This window comes from Lipophrys pholis (genome assembly GCF_963383615.2).
Source record: "Lipophrys pholis genome assembly, chromosome: 19".
Taxonomy (NCBI): domain Eukaryota; kingdom Metazoa; phylum Chordata; class Actinopteri; order Blenniiformes; family Blenniidae; genus Lipophrys; species Lipophrys pholis.
The window spans coordinates 8,073,361-8,087,147 of NC_137647.1; the positions used below are offsets into that span (position 1 = coordinate 8,073,361).

Here is a 13,787-nt window from a genome sequence, read left to right on the forward strand (position 1 = left end):
AAAGGTAATTTTTTTCATCAATGGATTCTTTTAATAACATTTTATAAGCAATAACATATTCCATTTTATAGAAAATAAACATCTCTAGGAAATACTATACACAATTATATTAGTACATCACATCTTACATTTAAACAGCATCAAATACTTATATACACCATTAAATAATGAGCTTCATAAAAGAGAAAGTTTGGTGTGGCATTTTTGCACTTTTTTTTAATGCTCTAATACTTAAATATGTCTCCTTTTTGATATGACCAGTACTTTAACTGTCGCCCTGCACGGGCCATTGTAATATAGCATGGCAGAGTGAGAAGAGGCTACATTTTAGATTACACAAACAGACAGGTGGGTTATGGGAATCTGAGTTGAATGCATGTCTCTCTGCGCAGCTGTGGCATATGAAAAGTGTTTTAACAGTTAATACTTCTGAGCTGTACATCGATATGACGTGAGATGACCTGACTTGTGTCGGAGCCCTCATCAGCGACCTGTCCAGTGATGATGGTGGCATCTACTGTACATATTGAGTGTGCACACAGTTGAATTGGACTCCTAAACAGAGTTCGTTTTTTTTTTTTTTTCGTTTTTTTTCTTGTTTTCATATATTTATATATATATATATTTTTAAATTTCTGGAGAACACAAAGCCTGACATATACCAAGGGTGACGCAATGATGTTAAGTCATAATGCACATCAAAATACATCTCAGAAGATAAGAGCATCATAATAAAATACTGCGTCCATATTTTTCTGTACTCTTCGTTATGAGAATATGGAGAACCTGTAAAGCACGTCATCATGTACAGTTTCCTTAGTTGTTTCAAGTTGTCTCTTCTTTTAAATCACAAACACGCACATTGGGATAGTACATCCAGTGGTTGGCTGTTGCTTTTTTGTTTTTCCTTCCATTTTTTTTTTTTTTTTTTTTTTTTTTTAGTGACGAACACATCTGTGGAGGTGCACTTTTTCACATTCACACAGGCACATATATGCACAAACACATTCGCGATGTGGTTGTAGAATGATAATGCTATGGATATGACACACACGCACGCACACACGCACGCACGCACGCACGCACGCACACACACACACACACACACACACACACACACACAAAGTGCACCTTTTGGCCCACAGTCAAGGTGGCCAGAGGGATGTTCCTGTCCAATCAGTGTCCGCCAGGTGTCTGAATATGATAGCGACCCATCTGAAGGCAGAGCACACGCATTTCAAACAGTTCCCATGTGCACCAGGCTCTAGGCACACAGTCTGAAAATCGCAGCCTGTCCACCTGTTAAACTCTGTCGCTGCCTTCTGCCTCGCAGAAATGGGCTCAGTTGAGGAAACACATTTCTCGGCCGGGTTCAGGGAGCAGCGAATCTCTGCAGAGCTTCTCTCCAGGGTCCGTATTGCTCTTAGTTCTACCTCATTGCAGCCTTTTCACCCCTCCCCTCTTCTGCCCCACGGGCTGATATGCCCGTCTGTCATCAGTCTTCACCATGTCTTTAGGTATAGGTGGTCGCTCGGACAGTCTTTGTCTTGGCTGGATAGGAGGTGCTTGGTGAGGCGGTTGTGTTGGTGGTGAAGGTGGTACACAGGAATATCTTACAGGTCCTGCAGGGGAAGGACAGATAAAGTCTTATGAATACAACACACGGACATGCAGAGAAAATACAAAGAACATTAACTGATTCAATGCATTATTTGCTGCAAAAGCAACAACATGTGCAGGCAGATACCCTGCAGGTGGATGCGCCTCTTGTGCAGACAAGCCACCGTGACCTGTGAACGTGACACTGTCCAAGAGCGTTTCTGCAGCTCTCTGCAGAGTGAAGGCACAGAGGTGAGCTGGCTGCAGTGTGCAGGAGTGGGAGATGGATGCAGCTGGCCAGTGGACCGGCTCTTGTGTGGAAAACACAGCAGGGCCGCCTTCTAATTTGCGCTGGTGGTGTTGGTGGAGCACTTTCTCTCCCCACGCAGCTTCCTGCAGCCACCCAGTATCTCACTCTCTCTCTCTGAATTCCCTGCTGCCCATCCTTAAGCTGCGGATTCAGACCAGCAGCGCTGCTCTCTGTCTTTCAATCTTTCTCTCTCTCCCTCTTTAAAGTCTTTTATTACTCCGTCCATTTCTGTTTACCTATCTAAAGTCGCACTCAGGTTCTCTCCAGATCTCCATCACAGTGCCTGCTGTTCATCCCTCTTGATGTCCTTCTTCCTCGCTTTCCATCTCTGTCTTTTTTGTTGTTGTCAGCCGCTCTCTGATGTAACTGCCCCCATTCGTCTTTTTGTCTGGTTTTCTGCCCCGGCCTGTCTCGCTTGCACTCGCCACACTTGTGTACGTGTGTGACGCTCACAGATAACCTGCTAATGAACCTGTGTGGACGCAGGCAGCATGCGTCCAATCACACTGGAGAATCATGCAGCTGAAGGCAGCTTGTGCGAACAATTTTCTTCCAGTTCTGAAACGAAAGTGAGCACGGATAGAGGAAAAATTTCTGAGGGGACCCATGGGTGGGGTGATTGCGTGCTTGGGTTGGTGTGTGTGTGTGTGTGTGTGTGTGTGTGTGTGTGTGTGTGTGTGTGTGTGTGTGTGTGTGTGTGTGTGTGTGTGTGTGTGTGTGTGTGTGTGTGTGTGTGTGTGTGTGTGTTCGTGTGTGCCTGCTCTTCCTTTTGATTAGGCTGCTCAGCGTAAATTGGCGCGGCACAGACCCACACACACAGACCTTCAGATCCCTCAGCTGATGACAGCTCTGCCTCAGCCCGCTAACAACAATCTCTCTCTCTCTCTCTCTCTCTCTCTCTCTCTCTCTCTCTCTCTCTCTCTCTCTCTCTCTCTCTCTCTCTCTCTCTCTCTCTCTCTCTCTCTGACTTGCTCTCCTTTTCCCTCTGTTTTCTCACACTCTATTTCTGCCGCTTAGACGTGGGAGTTGAGGTGAAGAGAGGTGGGGAGAGAAGTAGACAAGATGAGAAAGAAGGAAGGAGAATGGGATGAGGAAAGGATGAAGAGAGGATGAGTGAATATGGAAAAAAGGAGATGAGAGGTGAACAGAGTGAGAGACTGAGGGAGCCGAAGCAGCAGGGGAGCACGGAGGCAAAAAATAAGGGGAACGGGGAAGGAGGGAGGGAGGAAGGAGAAATAATGAGAGAAAGAAGGAGAGAAACGGTGGAGAGAGCATGTGGGGAGGATATCAGGCGGTGATGGTGGGTGGGGTGTTTTGATCAGCAGCCAGCTTTTCATTCCTGTCAGTCTGCACAGAGGAGAACAGGAACGGAGGAGAGAGGGAGAGAGAGAGAGAGAGAGAGAGAGAGAGAGAGAGAGAAAGAGAGAGAGAGAGAGAGAGAGAGAGAGAGAGAGAGAGAGAGAGAGAGAGAGAGAGAGATGCAGAGAGGGGAGGGAGGATGGGAGGCTACTGCCACTGCTGCCTCAATGCACCGCTGCTCCCTGCTGAATGTCAGCATGTCTAACTCTCTTCACCGCCCCCCCCGCATTTGACCTTCCTCCCTGTGCTGCTGTGTGAAAACACCAGCACTAGATGGCGTCTATCCTACAGGATCATTGAACCAGGAGGCTCAAATGACGGTGACCCGTTATAATCACCCTGGCAAGAAGTCACAGTAGTAGATGTTTAGTAACAATATTACACAAAGGACTCCTTTGGTGTTTGATATGATCTTAGCTTGCTAAAGTCATTCTGCACCTATTGATTTGGCCTGGGAGAGGGCGACTTTGTGCCAACATACAGTGAACACCACCTGAACTCTAATGTTTAGCCCTTCTTGATTCTTCTTCTGTTGTGCAGAAGAGGACAGTTGTGTTTTCTGATTTTGACTGGGTCACATAGACTACAGCTGGGAAAGGAAGGCAAGGGGGATGATTTTGAAATGTTTTTGAAGATGGAACAATATGCATTCGTTTTTGATTTTTTGTGAGCATTGCTTGTCCTTACCTCGTGTTTAGGACATTTGATGGAGAAGTCATCCTCGTGGAATGTGCAGCCTGAGCAGGGAGACAAAGCAAAGTAAAAAAGGGAATGAGTTACGGCAATATACTTATACAATCACAACAAATGATGGACATAGCAGGAGGTGGATGTGAATAAAAAAACACACAAAAAAAACAACCTATAAAAATCACAGATACTTGGCAAAAAGTATCGAACATTGAAAAAAAAAAGGAAAAAAGGAAAGGAGATGAGAGAAGGAGTGCAACAGAGGAAAGGGAAAGACTGAGTGGATGAGTTGCAATGCAGGCAGGCCGATATGGCTGGTGCACTCAGCAGGATTAAAAAGGGCCTTGCTCTGCTCCCTGTGCTGGCTCGACAGACGTGGAAGGCCTTCTAATCCTCACACTGTACTTACTTGGCATGAGGTAATATAAGGGGAAGCCATGTCACACATGTGCTGACACAAAGACACACAGATATAGCGACAACAACAACAACAACAACAACAACAACAAAACACTCATATATAAAGATATTTAGGGGAAACATGCACGGACCCCTATAGGAGGTACATAGGAAAGCGTCAGACGAGCAGTTAGACAGGAACGTGCACATACACACACATGCTTGTTCGATCCCCAGACAGCAACATGAATGGATCCACAGGGGTTGCGGTCAATAATGCACACATATCCACCCTCCTCCATCTATCTCTTTCCTTTCTCCTTCTTGCACACTCCAGGGTCCCACTTTCTTCTCATCATCGCCTGTATTCACTGCTCCCCTTCCTTTCCTGTTCTGCTCTTCCCCAGTACTCTCAGACAACCCCTCTCACTAAAAACTGTTATTCCTAGATACATTTTGCTTCTTTCTTTTAAGCTGTCTCTTGACTGTTTTTCCCCTCTCTCTTCGATTCAGTCTTTTTTTATTTTTTCTTGCTTGTCTTATTCGCTCCCTACCTGTTGTCCTCTCAATGCACACTCACCTCCCAATTCCTAAAGTCCCTCCTCATCTCTCTTTTTTCTCATCGGCTTTTCTTGCTATCTCATCCCTTGTTGCTCTCTTCCTCTCTCGCTGTGGTCTCTTACCTATCTCTTTGGCGCAGACATAGTGGTATTTATGAGAGCAGCCTCTCCAACAGCAGCTGAGGGACGCCCCCACAATCTGGCACTTGTAGCAGCTCTGGGGTTAGTCAGACAGATGGACATATGGACCAAGACCAGTAGGAAAACAAACAAATTGACCAATAGAGACATGTAGGGACAGAGAGGAAAAAAGAGGGGAAAAAAATGTCAAAAGTTAACAACAAATTCAGAAAGAGGCTGTATTTAGTGCTTCATTTATCTTCTCATTCAGGAAAGGTCTCCGACTCATTGGTCGTAATTGCTATCATACCGATTGGGCTGAGTTCTTGGCAGCTTCCTTCAGTCCGTATAGCCTCCCAGCTACCATAATTATTCCCTTGGTCCAGATGGCACAGTTTTCATGGGCCCAGTGCTCCTTAGCCTCTGCCTCCATTTGTAGCCTTTGGAACACGCTGTCATTGCCCTCTTGGTCCCTTGTCGCCCCGGTGCTACTGCGCTGGGCCTGAAGTTGCCTCATCCTCTTGAACCTCTCTCTTAGTGTCAATCTTCGTGGACCGCCCTCCCGACCCAATCTTTCCGTTCTTTCTGCGTGTCGGTACCGGCAGTGATGGTGCCTGCCACTACTGCTCTCTTGATTTGATGTTTCAGCATTTTCCACCTTTTCTGGGTTGCCTTCCTCCTCCTTGTTGGGAGAGTTGTCTAGGTCTTCAATGTTGCTCGTGTTGTCATCGGTCTTGTCTGACTCCTCCCTTAAAGGTTCTGTGTGCCTGACTGAGGTCAAAATCTTTCGTGGGACTCCATCCTCTGTGTAGTAGGGTCCACACAAATCCCCAAGGTCTCTATAGTTTGCTGGCTTTCCACAAAGACTACATGTAAGACACCTACCAAATAAGTCTTTATTTACCGTAGGTCCCTGTAGCATGGCAGCAGTGTGCGGCACTACCTTTGCAACAGTGAAAGGATTCCTCATTCTTAAAATTCCTTTTTTTCTTCTTCTCTGAAATATTACAGCATCCTCAGGCTTGTTGACTATGGCACACCACGAGGAAAAGTCTCTCGAGTTGTTAATGCGTACATAGGGACAAAATGATAGTTTGGAGTTTTGATGGACTGGCCTGCGCCTGATTCTTTTTATAGAAATAATCTCAGTCCGTTGTTCTGTTACTGTTACTACAGGCCCCACCACACTTGTCTCCTGTATTTCTGTCGGATCTTGTTCTTTTTTTTCCTTCTCTTCTTTTTCTCTTTCTTCTTTTTCAGCTTGTTCACATCCTGCCGCTCTTACTACTGCCTCAATGACCTCAAGAGCGTCTTTCATTCCAGGCTTTGGCCCAGGCTTTTTATAGACTTTCAGTGGTTTTCCAGGAGTTTGTTCTGGTGAGGTTTTGCTTCTTTTCCTTTTAGACGGACTTGCAGATGGTTTTCTGCCTCTCCGGGGTTTTTGATTGACTTCTGAACTTGTAACCTGTGGTGCCCCTTCAATGAGCTCATCTGTGCTGATGGGGATTGGTTCTGTGGACTCTTTGGGGCTTATTTTCTCCTCTACACTTTCCTGTAGTTCTGCAGGTTCAGGCTTTGTCTCTTCAACTGCCTCAGCTTCTTCTGAAGGAGTTTGGCCTTTCCTCTTTTTCCTCCTCTGTTTTAGATGCATCTCATGGTTATTTTTAATGGCCCTCTGCTTGGCTAACCTTGGTGTTGTTACTATTAAGCTTTCTGTTTCCAAGGCCAAGACCGAAGCATCTGTGCTCTCCACAATGGCCCATCTCGTTCTCTTAGTTCTGGCAGACTTTGTGGCTCCAACAGATTCACCTTCCGAGGCTTGTTGTGTCCACCCACCTTGAGCTCTGGCTGCCATTGTGTCCTCTGCTGAACTCCAAACCCTCTCAGCAATGTCATCCTGCTGTGTTTCTCGTTTGACATTTTCCTTTCTTGTCTCATTCTTATTTACAACCTGTGCTTCTACTCCAAGTGTCACCACATCGGGTGTTGATATTTCTTGTCTTTCTTCATGCTTTTCTTTTTCTTCTGTCAACAGCTCTTTTTGCTCTGCTTCCTCGTGCTGTTTAACACACTCTTGTCCAGACACAGTTATTTCAGTGTTATTTATGGGTATAGCTGCCTCAACTTCCTTTAGGACTTGTTCAGACAGTGCCTTGGTTGTCACATCATCAGTTAGATTGCTGTCTAGCTGTGGAATTGGGGGGTGTTTCTTAGAGCTAGGAGATGTAATCTTCTGCACCATGGCCTCGTACTTCTGCCCTCTACCTTTGCGTGGTGGCAAAACCTTTGTTTTCGTGGGGCATTGTGGAGGTATAAGTGGAACCTCACTGGTGATGTCTGGACCACTGATGTTGGAAGGAGCATCTTTGGTTGCAGTAGGCACCACAGCAGCCTTTTTCGGTGGCCCTCGCTTTCTTTTGGGACCTCTGGCACTTTTTTCATTAGGTGTAGGAACAGGTTCTTCGAGCACAGTAGATTGAGTTGGTTTTGGTTTGGGCTTTGGACCCCTCTTCTTCTTAAAGGGTGTTGGAGAAAGTTCTGCACTAGGTTTTCGTTTTATTGGAAGAGATGTCTTTTCATCTGGTTTCTCAGTGAGGATTAGTGTTGTCGGTGATTCAGGTGGGCGTCCTAAAACGTCTATCTTTTTGCCGGAATTAATGATAGCAGTTTGCTTTTGTTCTACAACTTTGAAGTCTTCTTCCTTTAGACAAACATTGCTGGATTTAATTTCTGGTAATGTCTGCGCTAAACTTTCTTCCCCTAAGATTTTTACTTTTTCTTTTGACATTTTTTCTTGTGAGGGCTTTCTTGATCTCAAGACCATATTGTTACTCTCCTTCTCTGGTGCCTTTGCCTCATGGTGTGCTTGTTTTTCTTCTTGTATTTGTTTTGTATCCTGGCTGACTTGTGATATTGTCATTTTTAGGCTTTTTCTGCTCCTGCTTTGCAATCCTGTTAAGGTTTGCACTATTTCTTCTTGTTGCACTGCCTTCGGTTTTGAAACTGAGCCTTTAGGGCGACCCACAGGGGCCTTGACAGGTGCAGTATCAATGTCGGGCATAACGTCTTCAAGCTTGGGCCCAGGCTTGAGTCCAGGCTTAGGACCAGGCTTTGGAGCTGACTTCGGCGGAGTTGGTTTTGGTCCTGGTTTTGATACAGGTTTGGGTGCGGGTTTTGATGCTGGTTTCGGTCCTGGCTTTCGCTTTGCAGGAGTCTCAATTTTCGGTGGAAGCTCTGGTTCATTTGGCACAGGTTTTGTTGTTGGTTTAGGTCCTGGTTTTGGCCCGGGTTTTGGTCCAGCTTTTGTTCCAGGCTTCAAGCTCGGTTTGGGTCCTGGTTTTGGACCTGATTTAGCTCCTGGTTTTTGCCCAGGTTTTGGGCTTGGTTTAGAGCCAGGTCTTGATCCTGGTTTTGGGCCTGGTTTTCTTTTCACATGAGGGTCAACTTTTGGTGGCAGATCTGGAGCATTAAATGAACGAGTGCACATTCTTGAGCGAAAACCATCAGTTAGCATTTTTGGAGTCTGGCTCACAATAGATTCCTGATGAGTAAGGTCCATTTGCTCAGAAAACAAAATAGTTTTGTTTGGAGGCATACTTGGTTTTTTTGTAGGTGAGTGGTCTCCTTCCTCTTCCTTTATTCCCTCCCCTTCTAAGCTTAGCTGTCGCCTGATTCCCACACCTGAATGCATGATTCTCCTTCTGCCCCTGGCATGCTTACGCCCAAATGCCCTTGGTTGAGCAGATGGAGACACAGGCTCTGGCTTGGCCAAAGGGGTAACAGCACTGGCGCAGCTGATACCTGGTTCCATGTCCTCATCCCCTTTTTTGGGGGAGGGAGGAGTGTCAGCCCAGGAGGGCGCTGAGGGAAGTATCGACTTTCCTGGCAGCTGAGGAGAGTCTGGCTCTAGCACTTTAGCATCACTGTGGTCAATATGATCCCTGGTCTGAGCTGGAGGTGTTGTCTTGTCATTGAGAGCGGAAAAGACTGGCATGGCAGACTGAGGTTGCGGGGCAGTGTCACCAATGGCTGACTCTCTTGCAGACGTATCCTTTGCTGTGGTTGCAGCTGCTGCATTTGGATGGGCAGGAGCCCCGGCAAACTCATTGTCAGTATGGACCTCAGCACTCTGACAGTCTGTCCTGCTACTGAGGTCTCCAGAAGATTTCTGTGGGCCACTTGTATTATTCATGTGTTCCTCAGTTGATGACTGGCTGAGTTCATCCCCCTCCTCCAGATCCTCCAGATCCTCCCTAACCTCTGAAGACGAAAGTGGAGAAAGAGATTGTTGTTGTTTCAGTGTTTCTTCTTTTTCATCTTCATTAGGCTCATCTCTCCCCTCCTCTTCTCCTCCCTCATCTTCTTCCTCTTCATCATTCCCCTGATCTCTGCGCTCTCTCTTATTAGAGTTGTTGTCTTCTAAAGCCTCAACTTGGGGGGTTGGAGAGGTGTCCTCTGAACTGTCCTCCTTCTCTGTGGAATATTGATCATGTTCGATGTCACCCCTTGTAATAAAAGGCAATGTTTTTGCTGAGCTCTCAGATGCAGTGGGAGACTCTGATTTAAATGCCTCTGATTTCATCTCTTGGCCAAAATTATCTTTGTGGCTGGAATCAGAAAGAGCCGCCGGGGACTGCTCAACTAAATCTCCTGCATCAGGATCATATTTATCCTGGTCCCCTTGAAAAGCTGTCTCCTCATAACAATAGTTCTTTTCACTCATTTCTACATTTACTTTACTGAAAACAACAGGGGTTTTATCTTCATCTGACCATTTTTCCATCTCTTCTGCCAATTTACTTGTGTCTAAATCACTCTCATGATCAGGAGTTTGTTCTGTTGTCACTTCATCTTTATCAATTGGTTTCTCTGTCCAAGCTGATTCCTCAAAATTCTCTTTGACAGGCTCATTAATATGCTGTATATCTGCCGGAGAGTCTCTTTCCTGTTTCATAGGACTGGGTATTGTAATACTTGTTGGTGACCTCTCATCACCAATGCTTTTCACTGGAGTACTCATGCCATCTCCTCCCTGTCCTGACTGACATCTACTAGGTTCTGGTGTAAGGTTGTGCAGACCCGAGTCACCAGACCTGGTAGACATATCATCTGGAGACGCCATGGAGCACGAAGACGCTGTGTCCAGACTCAGTTGTGTATTGTTCAGGGCCTGGGCTGGACTTCTGCCCTGGCCAAAGTAGTAGTAGCCCCTGTCAAGTGGTTCATCACTGCTACTGGAGTAGCCCGTCTCGTGAAGTTCCATGGGCAACTGTTGGTGTTGTGGGGTAGAGTAAGGGTCCTGTATGGGGCCTGCAGGAACACTACCACTACCCTCAGTATAGGAAGGACTTTTGTATTCTTCACCCTTTTTGGAAGATGCTCCACTTCCAGCACTGCTGTTGCTCCCACCACTGTTGCGTTTACTGCCTTTCTTATTTGCAACCAGGGCCTCTGAAAGTAGCAGTTGCTGGACATTATTGGAGATGTTCTCCACCTGAGAGGTGAGGGCATTTAAACTCCACAAGCTAGGGTTTGATAATAGCTTCTCTGAGAAGCGTTCTTTCATGGTGGGGACCTGCTGTGTAGTAGTGTAGCTGTGGGAGACTGCATGTGATACATTGGGTGAAGGGTGTGCGCGAGGGGGCATCAACATGGTGTTGGCATTGGCTTGTTCCTGCATGCCAGTTGAGGAGGATGAGGAAGAGGAGGCTGCCCCAGGGGTCATGGGTGGTTGGCTGTACTGAAAGGACTCTGGATTCGTCATTAGAGGTGAAGGGGTGGAACTATATGATGGGGAGCGCCCCACAGAGCGCGCCGGGGAGTGGCTTGAGGATGGACTGCAAGTTTGATAATACTGTTCTGGTGATCTCACTGGCAGATCAGAGAGACAGTAGTTTTGTTGAGGTTGGCTGTAGTGTTGGTATTTAGAGTGAGGTTCCTGGGGGTTGGTCATACCTTGTAAAGGAGGCTGCGGCTCATAACCTCGAGTTGATGGCTGCTGGTAACCATAACTGTTTGGGGTTGACCTGTAACCCCCTTGTTTCAGACTGCTATGGCTGCTCATCTGTCTGCCATACTGGGAATTTGGTGGTATGTTGTAGCCTTTATAACAATGAGGCATAGGGCTGCACTTTTCCATATACGGTGATGGAGAGGGAGAGTGCTGCGGGTAGTGCAGATGACTCTGGGGGTACATAAGAGGTGAGGGCGCAGGGTTAGGAGGATGGGGTTGGTGGTGGGGACTAGTATAGGCAGCGGTTGAGGGCTGGTGGCATTGAGTCTGCGAGTGCCCCAGCATGTTGTGGTCCATGTACTGTGAAGAGCTAGGTGCAGGGGTACCGGTAGCCTCCAAACGTGCCACTATATCCTGGTCATACTGTGCTAATTGAGCTGGGTCCTCCCACTTCTGCTGAAGGTGGCCTTCACTCACATACTGGGCAGAGTAATTGCCAGGGCCCATGTGGTTATTGTAACCCCCAGGACTTTGCAGATGTTGACTGGGGTTTGGGGGTGGCACTTTGTTCCCTCGAAAAGATTTTTTTGCCTGTGAGGGTGCTGGGCCCCCGTTTCCACCTCCATTTCCTCCAGTGTTGCCAGGGTAACCAGGGTAGGTTTGCTGGCTGTAACAGTCCTTGGGTCCTCCTCCAATTCCTGGTCCTCCAGCTGCAGGCATGCTTGTTGGGTTTGCCAGGGCTTCATAACTTGACCTAGGGTGCCCAGGGCCTGGGCCTGGATGTGGACCTGGACCTGGGTGCGGGTGCTGGGGGTGGGGATGATGAGGGTGTTGTCGATAGGTCTCCAGGCGTGATAATTCATGGGGCTCCTGCTGGTAGCAGGGTTGGTTGCTGTGGTAACCACCGCTGCGCTCACGGAAGGACTGCATAACTCTCTCCGCCTGTAGCCAGAGCAGGGAGGGGGAGGTGAGGTGAGACGGGAAAGGGGGAAGGGGGGTTGGGGGTTCTGAAGTCAAGGAAATATGAGGAAGGTGAGAAAGAGGAAAAACAAATTGCGAAGGTTAGCTATGGATATTCAATGCATAATAACATTCATTCATTCATTCATTTTCTTCCGCTTATCCATTTCTAGGTCGCGGGGGTGGCAGTCTGAGCACTATCACCCAGATCACAATGCACCGATTAAGAACCTTCCTGCAGGTGGTGAGCCCACGGGAAGTTGACGCCCGGCGTGGGACACGAACCCACTACCCCTGAGATTGTGAGTCTCATGCTCTACCAACTGAGCTAGCCAGGGCATAATAACATGTTAATATATAATTAATTTGTAATCTCATATCTCATTTGTAAGTGGGAGTGAAAGGAAAGTTCCTGGCTTCTTCCAGAACATCTGAAGATGAAATTTGTTACAATCCCATGAACACATAAACCCTGCTCCACCCAACAAATATTAACAACTCAGTTATTGAACTTCATTTTATATTGCTCACAGTATGAACAGCTGTGTTGTTTTTCACATATTTGAAGAAAAGTGTGTAAAAGAGCTCCACAGTTCTGCAAGCTTCTGCATCTCTTTAGTTGGAAGGATGCGTGCGTTATGCAGTCACTGGCATGTGGGTTCTTAAATTATCTATTTATTTACCAAGTAAATAAATCATGTGTGCATGTGGGTGATTCTGTGGGGTTGCGTGAACAGGCCAAGCACATTTTCACAGACTGCAGTGACATCTGACAAACATATATGTTGGGTCGAAATGCTGACTGAGTCAGAACTCACTTACATAACCCTTATGCTTATATCCAATTGATTTGTTCAGCAATTTGTCACAGTTTGACATGAGGCGTGATCCCCAGACTTTTTCTCTTTTAACTTTTACAGTCTATTATGTAAGGCAAGCTTTTTTGGCTTTCACAAGGGATTCAACTGAGTTCTATTTTTCTTCTCCTCTCTTCATCCTGCTTGCAGATGCAAACTCCAATTTTCTCCAAGGGGATGCAGGAAGTGTTGCTGTGTGTGTTAACGTGTACCAGTAGGAGTGTCACAAAGTGTTTTTGTTTGTTGTGCAGTGTGTGTCTGTTGCTGCATGTGAGTTCATGTGGCTGGAATCCTTTGCCTCCCTGTGCATATGTGCAATTGCGTTGTGTTTTTACACGTCCATATAAAAAAGAAAGGAAGAGAGGAGGGGCGGAGAGCGTACTACTATAAAAGGAAAAGAGTCACCTGGAGACAGAGCTTTGAGCCTGTGCGTGTGTGTGTGTGTGTGTGTGTGTGTGTGGTGTGTGTCATCGAGTTTCAGCACAATATCCCGGCATTCAACCCGCCCCGGGGACAGTGGTGTATCCCACCAGATGCACAGTAGCATTATTCATCTCTGAAACACACAGTGTGATGGTATGCGCATGTGTGTGTGTGTGTGTGTGTGTGTGTGTGTGTGTGTGTGTGTGTGTGTGTGTGTGTGTGTGTGTGTGTGATGAGGAAAAGCAGTGTGTGGATATTTCGTGCACTCATTCTTGTGTGTGCATGCCTGAATGTCAGTTAGCGAGTGTAGACATCCCAGTGTTATACTCTGCAGGTCTACTGCTTCTGGCAGCCCCTTCAATATACCCGCAAACACACAACAAACACTGACAAGTACAATCCCAGACTAATACACACACCCATAGATTCCCCTGGAGATTCTCTGTCCTCCCTCCTACCCTCCTATCTCCCCTGCCTGCAGCCTACTACTGCTTCACCTGGGGTGATGTGTGCCTGTGTTTGGAGGATCCTTGTTTACACAATGACCCAAATAAGAT

At 46.8% G+C, this 13,787-nt stretch overlaps 1 protein-coding gene across 1 annotated transcript; it reads right to left on the bottom strand.

The window, feature by feature from the left end:
• Window positions 1–939: 939 nt before the first annotated feature.
• rai1 (retinoic acid induced 1) lies at window positions 940–11,920 on the bottom strand (the record flags this gene model as incomplete). The annotated part of the gene is made up of 4 exons (XM_080488624.1): window positions 940–1,622; window positions 3,956–4,005; window positions 5,041–5,134; window positions 5,348–11,920. 4 exons carry the CDS (start codon window positions 11,918–11,920, stop codon window positions 1,614–1,616), a joined length of 6,726 nt encoding a protein of 2,241 aa, XP_080344750.1. The 3' UTR covers window positions 940–1,613.
• Window positions 11,921–13,787: the final 1,867 nt, after the last annotated feature.